Source organism: Aegilops tauschii, chromosome 7, assembly GCF_002575655.3.
Source record: "Aegilops tauschii subsp. strangulata cultivar AL8/78 chromosome 7, Aet v6.0, whole genome shotgun sequence".
Lineage (NCBI taxonomy): Eukaryota > Viridiplantae > Streptophyta > Magnoliopsida > Poales > Poaceae > Aegilops > Aegilops tauschii.
In genome coordinates, this window is record NC_053041.3 from 129,719,875 (window position 1) to 129,729,774 (window position 9,900).

The 9,900-nt window shown below is 46.2% G+C and overlaps 1 protein-coding gene across 1 annotated transcript; it reads left to right on the forward strand.

Moving 5' to 3' along the window:
- LOC109773383 (lysM domain-containing GPI-anchored protein LYP6) lies at positions 1 to 3,899 on the forward strand. Its single transcript, XM_020332077.4, has 5 exons — positions 1 to 778; positions 2,261 to 2,378; positions 2,465 to 2,626; positions 2,707 to 2,738; positions 3,522 to 3,899. Exons 1-5 carry the CDS (start codon positions 112 to 114, stop codon positions 3,746 to 3,748), a joined length of 1,206 nt encoding a protein of 401 aa, XP_020187666.1. The 5' UTR covers positions 1 to 111; the 3' UTR covers positions 3,749 to 3,899.
- Positions 3,900 to 9,900: the final 6,001 nt, after the last annotated feature.

Genomic DNA, 9,900 nt, shown 5'->3' on the forward strand with positions numbered 1-9,900 from the left:
CTGCCCAAAAATTTCGATTCGCACACTGTGCAGGCAAAAGCCGAGAGAGAGCTCGAGCTCAGCTCCCCACTCCCCCCGAGGCCCCAACCCTAAGCCCCTCGCCGGGCCCCAATGTCGAGGCCAGCGGCCGCGGCCGCAGCGGCGCTGCTGGTGATCCTCGCGGCGGCGGGCGGCGCGGCGGCGAAGACCACGATCGAGCCCTGCTCCAGCGCCGACTCGTGCGCGGCGCTGCTCGGCTACTCGCTCTACGCCGACATGAAGGTCTCCGAGGTGGCGGCGCTCTTCGGCGCGGACCCGGCGGCGCTGCTGGCCGCCAACGCGCTCGACTTCGCCTCCCCCGGCGCCGCCAACCGGATCCTCCCCGCGGGGCTCCTCCTCCGCGTCCCCACCCGCTGCGCCTGCGCCGACGGCGTCCGCAAGTCCGTCTCCGTCCGCTACGCCGCGCGCCCCGCCGACACGCTCGCCACCGTCGCCGACGTCGTCTTCGCGGGCCTCGCCTCCGCCGACCAGATCCGCAGCGCCAACGGGCTCGCCGAGGCGGACCCCGACGCGCTGCTCGACGCCGGCCAGATTCTCGTCGTCCCCTTCCCCTGCGTCTGCCTCAACTCCACCGACAACAACCTCCCCGCCGTCTACCTCTCCTATGTCGTGCGGGTCGGGGACACCGTGCAATCCATCGCTGCCACCCACGCCACCACTGTCACGGATCTCAGCAATGTGAATGCCATGGGGAGCCCCGTCGTGGCACCCGGCGACATCCTTGCAGTTCCATTATCAGGTAAAATATTTTCCCAATAGTAGGACCGATTAACGCTGCCACTGAACCCGACTGCCTCAACACATTCCACATCATTTTCCCACCAATTGTGCTGTGAAGTTATCTGCGGATGTCATTTCACCAATAGCTGTGAATACTTTTTTGCTTCTCCGTTTTATACTTGCAAACCAGATACAAAAAGACCATTGTGAAGGCTGTAAAGCGGCAGATTGGTGATACTTTAGGCCATGTTAGAAATGTTAAGCTTTTTTAGACAAAAGGCACGGGGCCTGGCTTTATATTGAAAGCTAAAGATTGTTTGCATACAACATACTACGATTATTACCAGGTTGCAGCCCAGACCCAAAAGGATAGAGTGAGGAATGGAACTACCGTGAACAATTAAACACCAAAGTATTTTTGGAACCGATACTAAAATGACAGTCATTTGCACAGTTGGCGGTTGGATGACAATGCTATGGTTATCCAGATTCGGAATTTTGGCTTTTGGCAATTACTTTGAATGATCAGATCAAATGCTCATTTTGGTGTTCACCTATGTGGAGCTGTATGCATCATTTTCCTCGCCTATTTCACTCATAAGGCGACAGCCTTTTTTACAAATAAATAAGTCATCTTCCAGCTCCTATGTTTCCCACAACTGATCAAATCAGGTCAATCTTAAGTTGTATGCCTTCCTGCCACAGCATTCTCAGTGCAGCAAAAGATTGATAAGTCCGAGTCTGAGTACAACTTCATTAGGCTGAGTCAGAATCTTGTACTGAATTGGCATATTGCTCCAACATTTCCACAAGGCCCAACAGACAGCGGCCATTTGATGAACGTCAACGTTTGGATTTGACGAATGTTGGATGCATAAATACATTTTAATCTGTTTCATATCGGTGGTCCAGGATTGGGATAAAGTATGCTTGAGCCTGCTAGGTTGTAAAAGATTAACTTTTCTGTGTTTGGTGAGGTACATGTGGCCATATAGGTGATGTGGATACCATGATTGTTATGAGCTCTCATGTTGAGTGCACATATCAATCAGTATGCTAGCTTTTCCTTTGGATAATAGGAATTAGAAAAAATATTAATAGGAAAAACACAGGAATAAGATGACACATACTTATAAATATTAATTGATGGATCTTTACTTTTATTCATGTAAGGGTTCTTTTACTTCCATTGATTTTCCTCTTTTTGCTGATGGTTAACTATGAAGGGGAGCCTTGGCGCAGCGGTAAAGCTGTTGCCTTCAAGTCCTGGAAACAGCCTCTTGCAGAAATGTAGGGAAAGGCTGTGTACTATAGACCCAAAGTGGTCGGACCCTTCCCTGGACCCTGCGCAAGCGGGAGCTACGTGCACCGGGCTGCCCTTTTTTTTTTTGCTGATGGTTAACTATGTTCAGTACTGATAGTTGAATTGGATCTGCTTGCCTGCTTTGGTACCTCTCTGTTTATTTTTCTAATGATGCCTGCTATTTGTTTCTCTGATTAGCATGCGCGTCTACGTTTCCTAACTTTGCTTCGGACTATGGATTGCTCGTGGCAAACGGGACATATGCACTTACTGCTGGTAACTGTGTGGAATGCAGCTGTGGGCCAGGGGATCTCAAGTAAAGTTACCTTGTCTTTTGTTCAATGTAGTTGTATTACTGAAGTGAGTTTCAGACAGTAATCTCCATTTTCTCTTCCCCTGCAGTCTGTACTGCACTCCAGCTTCATTAGGAACGTCATGTTCAAGTATGCAGTGCTCCAATAGCAGTCTAATGCTTGGTAACGTGACTACCCAGCCCACCAGCGGTGGCTGCGGTGTCTCGTCTTGCAGCTATGCCGGCTTCGTTAACGGAAGCATTACCACATCGTAAGCAAAAAAAACCAAATAATCTTTGTTCAGCTTATCCGGGTTGAAGATACTTACATAATACATCTTTGCGTTTGCAGGCTGTCCTCGGGTCTTCAACCTACATGCCCTGGTAAGTATTCTGTTTTCTTCCCATTTAGTCCACTGTACAATTGACTACTGCCTACCGAATACTGTATGCAACTATTTATACTTATCATCCAAAAGGACAAGGAGAAGAGTGAAAATGCATTGATATTGAAACATGTTTCGGAAATATCATTAAGGCCTTCTTTGGTTTGGAGGAATCTTGTAGGAATTTCATAGGACAGGATTTCTATATGAAAAATTCCTTTAGACCCCTTTGGTTTGTAGGAATATGATCCTATTCCTATGGAGGAATTCTTCCTATCATTCACATTTCATAGGAAAATAAACATTAGGCTAGACTCAATTGAAAAAATCCTATGATGTGAACCAAAGGGCATCTCCTTTCCTATTCATATTCATAGGATTTGAGATACATGGCATCTCATTTCCTATTGTTTTCCTACCCTATGAACCAAAGGAGGCCTAATATGCTTGTGAAATACTGAAAATTGAACCAAGCCGCATCAAGCATTCCCAGAGTCCGATCGATTAACACCAATAGTTTTTGACTTCTTGTTGGGATACATAGAACAATGGAAAATCAGGTGAAAACGACTGCCAGGTTTCAACGTACTAATCTGAAAGAATTTTTTAGTACTGAATAAGGGAATTTTTTACTTGCATGCTAAATTCAGGATCAACTTCAACCTCATTTCCAAGATACAAGAAATGCATATGTTTAGTACTGCTATTCGTTTTCTTCAGTCTCCTGCTTGTGCTGCACCAACTCCTGTTTCTTATCTGTATATTGCTCCTCCCCTCACAGGACCGCATCAAGTTCCTCCACTCATGGAGCCGTCCACCGCAGCAATCCACGACTCGTACCTTGCTCCATCGCCTTCGCCAGGACCTGGGGAGGCAGGTGGTGATGTTCCTGGTTCGTCTGACCCTGGAGCATCCTCCCATTCTCTTGCTGGAAGCCTCTCGCCCTCCGTGCATCAGCTGCATCAAATGATCCTCATTCTTTCTCTAGTCTTCTACCTGCATATGTGAATTCTTCTGTAGGAATATTATTGGATGAATTTGTATCGGATGGGGCCCTCATTTGGGCCCGGTGGAACCTCGGCGACATGGTTTTCCAGCTCCTCTCTTGCTCACCGTGTCTAACTACTTCTGGAGTTTCAGTAGGGTTCTCCATTTTTTACAGGCTTGCTTCTCTACGAATTGCATCTGTTGCATTGAAGTTTGTGGTTCATCAGATCTCAGTCAATGTATCTAGGTTGGTACAATTTTTCCCGAAACCAAAAGCATTAAATGGAAGAAGAAATAATGAAGAGAACTAATTTTTTTTTGAAACCAAACGCATTATATGACAGAAGAAAAAAGAAGACAAGTCTGGTGAGCAGCAGGGCACTGTAGTGATTCGGTCCATTGTAGCGAACTGGACCCTGTAGCGAGCTGGTTCACTACGGTGATTTTTCTTGTTATTATTTTTTGAAATATGAATATTTAATGGAAATGCGATTTGTTTTTAAATTTCTGGAAAATTTTAAAATTGATAACTTTCTAAAAACGTGAACGTTTTTTGAAAATGTGCAGATATTTTTTGAATTTTTTAATATTGAAAACGTGGACATTTTTTTAAACTGTGAACAATTTCTTGAAAATCTGAAAAAAATCAAATTCGTGAACAATTTTTCAATTTTCATTTTTTTAAATCACAACTTTTTAAAAGCACTGCGAAAATTTATTGAAAATGAGGACACTTTTTTGAATTTGTGAACAATTTTATAAAATACTAATATGTATTTTTCTGAAATTTGTTAATTTTGAAAAAAGAGAAAGAGCCGGAAAGGAAATCAGAAAACCACTAAAAACAACAAAAAAATGAAAATCGATCCAGGAACCTTCTAGAAGGTTCCCAAAACCGGTAGAAAACCATACACTAGGCTATGCTAAATAGGCCGGCCCACCAAGAGTGATCGCCTCGCCTAGCTGTGTGTTTGGGCAACCACTGGACGCAGTGGTGTTAAAAGAAAAGAACTGTTGTACACAGTGAGCGTCTAATAGATTTTGCCCATCTATATCTTGTTTCTAGCGAGCGAAATGCTTAGGCTCACTACATGATGTATTTGGCCGACATGCAAACCACCCACAGTCCGCTACCTGTTTCTTTTTTTCATAAGCAGCAGGTAGTTCGCATGGCCGTGTTTGGTTGACCGCAACACCCCTATACTGGTTCTGCGGATGCAATTTTGGCCCATTTAGGTAGCTGGGCTGCATCAAAACCTTGTTCCGGCAAGAATCGCAAAGCACCACTCAGCCATGCCGTGGAGAAACGGCCAAATTGATAGTTTTCCTTAGCCAGGCTCATCTCGTGTAGATTGTGAAAACGTGGCTCTGAGTTCGTGTTAGCGGGAAGATGGCGCGAGCTTGCGCGCGTCCTCGGATTGTGAAAACGTAGACCTGTAGGTAGTATGGTAGGTTATGCAAGTATTGCTTCATGATGTTGTGCGAGGATGTGGTAGGTCAGATGCTAGTGCTCCTGTTTTAATACCATGATAGGTTTTTCTTGTCGTCGTTGATGACGTTCATGGTGTTGTGGTAGATCAATGCTTATGTGCTAGTATTACATGATTTCTATTCTAGTATGCTAGGTTTTGCTTATCAGGGCCGATGATGTTCATATGGTGTTGTGGTAGATCGATGTTTATGTTCTAATATGTTCGATTTGAAGGAAATATGCCCTAGAGGCAATAATAAATTTGTTATTTTATATTTCCTTATTCATGATAAAGGTTTATTATTCATGCTAGAATTGTATTGATCGGAAACCTAAATACATGTGTGAATACATAAACAAATACCGTGTCCCTAGTGAGTCTCTACTAGACTAGCTCGTTGATCAAAGATGGTTACGGTTTCCTAACCATGGACATGTGTTGTCATTTGATAACGGGATCACATCATTAGGAGAATGATGTGATGGACAAGACCCATCCGTTAGCTTAGCATAATGATAGTTCAGCTTTATTGCTATTGATTTCTTCATGTCAAATACATATTCCTTCGACTATGAGATTATGCAACTCCCGGATACCGGAGGAATACCTTGTGTTCTATCAAACGTCACAATGTAACTGGGTGATCATAAAGATGCTCTACAGGTATCTCTGAAGGTGTTTGTTGAGTTGGCATAGATCGAGATTAGGATTTGTCACTCCGAGTATCGGAGAGGTATCTCTGGGCCCTCTCGGTAATACACATCATAAGCTTGCAAGCAAACGACTAAGGAGTTAGTCACGAGGTGATGTATTACGGAACGAGTAAAGAGACTTGTCGGTAACAAGATTGAACTAGGTATGAAGATACCAACGATCGAATCTCGGGCAAGTAACATTCCGATGGACAAAGGGAATTACGTATGTTGTCATAACGGTTCGACCGATAAACATCTTCGTAGAATATGTAGGAGCCAATATAGGCATCCAGGTTCCGCTATTGGTTATTGACCGGAGAGGTGTCTCGGTCATGTCTACATAGTTCTCGAACCCGTAGGGTCCGCACGCTTAACGTTCGTTGACGATATAGTGTTATATGAGTTATCTGATTTGCTGACCGAATGTTGTGCGGAGTCCCGGATGTGATCATGGACAAGACGAGGAGTCTCGAAATGGTCGAGAGGTAAAGATTGATATATAGGACGATGGTATTCGGACACTAGAAGTGTTTCGGGGTGTACCGGGTGATCATGGGAGTACCGGGCACCCCCGGGAGGTTAGTGGGCCTATTGGGCCATAAGAGGGGAGCACACCAGCCCACCAGCCCACAAGGGGCTGGTGCGCCCCCATGGCAGCCGCCCTAGTGGGGAAAGGAAAGGGAGGGGGGGGGATTCAGCCTCCCCCTCCTTCCTCTCCCCCCTTTCCTTCCCCCCTCCGACAAATATGGCAGGGGGCGCGGCCAAGGGCAGGAGCCCAAGTAGGATTTGTACCTACTTGGGGCGCCCCTTGGCCTCTCCCCTCTCCCTCCCACCTATATATTGTTCGGAACGCAGTATTTCAAATTTTTTACCTACGGTCACGCAAGATCTATCTATATGATGCATAGCAACGAGCGGGAGAGTGTGTCCACGTACCCTCGTAGACCGAAAGCGGAAGCGTTAAGTAACGCGGTTGATGTAGTCGAACGTCTTCGCGAGCCAGCCGATCAAGTACTGAACGAACGACACCTCCGCGATCTGCACACGTTCAGCTCGGTGACGTCCCTCGAACTCTTGATCCAGCTGAGGCCGAGGGATAGTTTCGTCAGCACGACGGCGTGATGACGGTGATGATGAAGTTACCGATGCAGGGCTTCGCTTAAGCACTACAACGATATGACCGAGGTGGAAATCTGTGGAGAGGGGCACCACACATGGCTAAACAATCAACTTGTGTGTCTATGGGGTGCCCGTATATAAAGGAGGGGCCGGCCGGCCTCATGGTGCGCCCCCAAGGGGGGGGGATCCTACTCCTACTAGGAGTAGGTTCCCCCCTTTCCTAGTCCTAATAGGAGGGGGAAGGAAGGGGAAGATGAAGGAAATATGCCCCAGAGGCAATAATAAAGTATTATATATTTCCTTATATCATGATAAATGTTTATTATTCATGCTAGAATTGTATTAACCGGAAACATAATACATGTGTGAATACATAGACAAATAGAGTGTCACTAGTATGCCTCTACTTGACTAGCTCGTTAATCAAAGATGGTTATGTTTCCTAGCCATAGACATGAGTTGTCATTTGATTAACGGGATAACCTCATTAGGAGAATGACGTGATTGACATGACCCATTACGTTAGCTTAGCACCCGATCGTTTAGTATGTTGCTATTGCTTTCTTCATGACTTATACATGTTCCTATGACTATGAGATTATGCAACTCCCGTTTACCGGAGGAACACTTTGTGTGCTACCAAACGTCACAACGTAAATGGGTGATTATAAAGGTGCTCTACAGGTGTCTCCAAAGGTACTTGTTGGGTTGGCGTATTTCAAGATTAGGATTTGTCACTCCGATTGTCGGAGAGGTATCTCTGGGCCCACTCGGTAATGCACATCACTATAAGCCTTGCAAGCATTGTGACTAATGAGTTAGTTGCGGGATGATGTATTACAGAACGAGTAAAGAGACTTGCCGGTAACGAGATTGAACTAGGTATCGAGATACCGACGATCGAATCTCGGGCAAGTAACATACCGATGACAAAGGGAACAACGTATGTTGTTATGCGGTCTGACCGATAAAGATCTTCGTAGAATATGTGGGAGCCAATATGGGCATCCAGGTCCCGCTATTGGTTATTGACCGGAGAGGTGTCTCGGTCATGTCTACATAGTTCTCGAACCCAAAGGGTCCGCACGCTTAAAGTTACGATGACAGTTATATTATGAGTTTATATGTTTTGATGTACCGAAGGTTGTTCGGAGTCCCGGATGTGATCACGGACATGACGAGGAGTCTCGAAATGGTCGAGACATAAAGATTAATATATTGGACGACTATATTCGGACACCGGAAGTGTTCCGGAGAAGTTTCGGATTAAACCGGAGTGCCGGAGGGTTACCGGAACCCCCCAGGGAAGTATTTGGCCTTAGTGGGCCTTGAGGGGAGAGAGAGGGCAGCAGCCAGGAGGTGGCGCGCCCCCTCCTAGGAGGAGTCCTAGTTGGACTAGGAGAGGGGGGCGCAGCCCCCTTTCCCTCTCCCTCTTCCTCTCTTTCCTTCCCCCCTTCTTTTCCTAGTAGGACTAGGAAAGGGGAGTCCTACTCCTACTAGGAGGAGGACTCCCCCTCTCTCCTTGGCGCGCCTAGGGCAGCCGGACTCCCCCTTGCTCCTTTATATACGGGGGCAGGGGGGCACCTCTATACACACTTGATATACGATATTTTAGCCGTGTGCGGTGCCCCCTCCACCATATTACACCTCAATAATACCATTGCGGAGCTTAGGCGAAGCCCTGCATCGGTGGAACATCATCATCGTCACCACGCCGTCGTGCTGACGAAACTCTCCCTCAACACTCGGCTGGATCGGAGTTCGAGGGACGTCATCGAGCTGAACGTGTGTAGAACTTGGAGGTGCCGTACGTTCGGTACTTGATCGGTCGGATCGTGAAGACGTACGACTACATCAACCGCGTTGTGATAACGCTTCCGCTGTCGGTCTACGAGGGTACGTGGACAACACTCTCCCCTCTCGTTGCTATGCATCACCATGATCTTGCGTGTGCGTAGGAAAATTTTGAAATTACTACGTTCCCCAACAGTGGCATCCGAGCCTGGTTTTATGCGTTGATGCTATGCACGAGTAGAACACAAGTGAGTTGTGGGCGATATAAGTCATACTGCTTACCAGCATGTCATACTTTGGTTCAGCGGTATTGTGAGATGAAGCGGCCCGGACCGACATTATGCGTACGCTTACGCGAGACTGGTTTCACCGTTCGGAGCACTCGTTGCTTAAAGGTGACTGGCGGGTGTCTGTCTCTCTCACTTTAGTTGAACCGAGTGTGGCTACGCCCGGTCCTTGCGAAGGTTAAAACAACACCAACTTGACAACTATCGTTGTGGTTTTGATGCGTAGGTAAGAACGGTTCTTGCTAAGCCCGTAGCAGCCACGTAAAACTTGCAACAACAAAGTAGAGGACGTCTAACTTGTTTTTGCAGGGCATGTTGTGATGTGATATGGTCAAGACATGATGTGATATAATTTGTTGTATGAGATGATCATGTTTTGTAACCGAGTTATCGGCAACTGGCAGGAGCCATATGGTTGTCGCTTTATTGTATGAGATGCAATCACCATGTAATAGTTTTACTTTATCACTAAGCAGTAGCGATAGTCGTAAAAGCAATTAGTTAGCGAGACGACAACGATACTACGATGGAGATCAAGGTGTCGCGCCGGTGACGATGGTGATCATGACGGTGCTTTAGAGATGGAGATCACAAGCACGGTGCTTCGGAGATGGAGATCACAAGCACAAGATGATGATGGCCATATCATATCACTTATATTGATTGCATGTGATGTTAATCCTTTATGCACCTTATCTTGCTTTGATTGACGGTAGCATTATAAGATGATCTCTCACTAAAATTTCAAGATAAAAGTGTTCTCCCTGAGTATGCACCATTGCGAAAGTTCTTCGTGCTGAGACACC

Bases quoted from the DNA above. Each gene is read 5' to 3' on its own strand.
- LOC109773383 (XM_020332077.4), top strand. From the start codon at position 112: ATGTCGAGGCCAGCGGCCGCGGCCGCAGCGGCGCTGCTGGTGATCCTC. The intron at 779-2,260 runs GTAAAATATTTT...TTCTCTGATTAG, and splicing joins CCTTGCAGTTCCATTATCAG to CATGCGCGTCTACGTTTCCT. The intron at 2,379-2,464 runs GTAAAGTTACCT...CTTCCCCTGCAG, and splicing joins TGTGGGCCAGGGGATCTCAA to TCTGTACTGCACTCCAGCTT.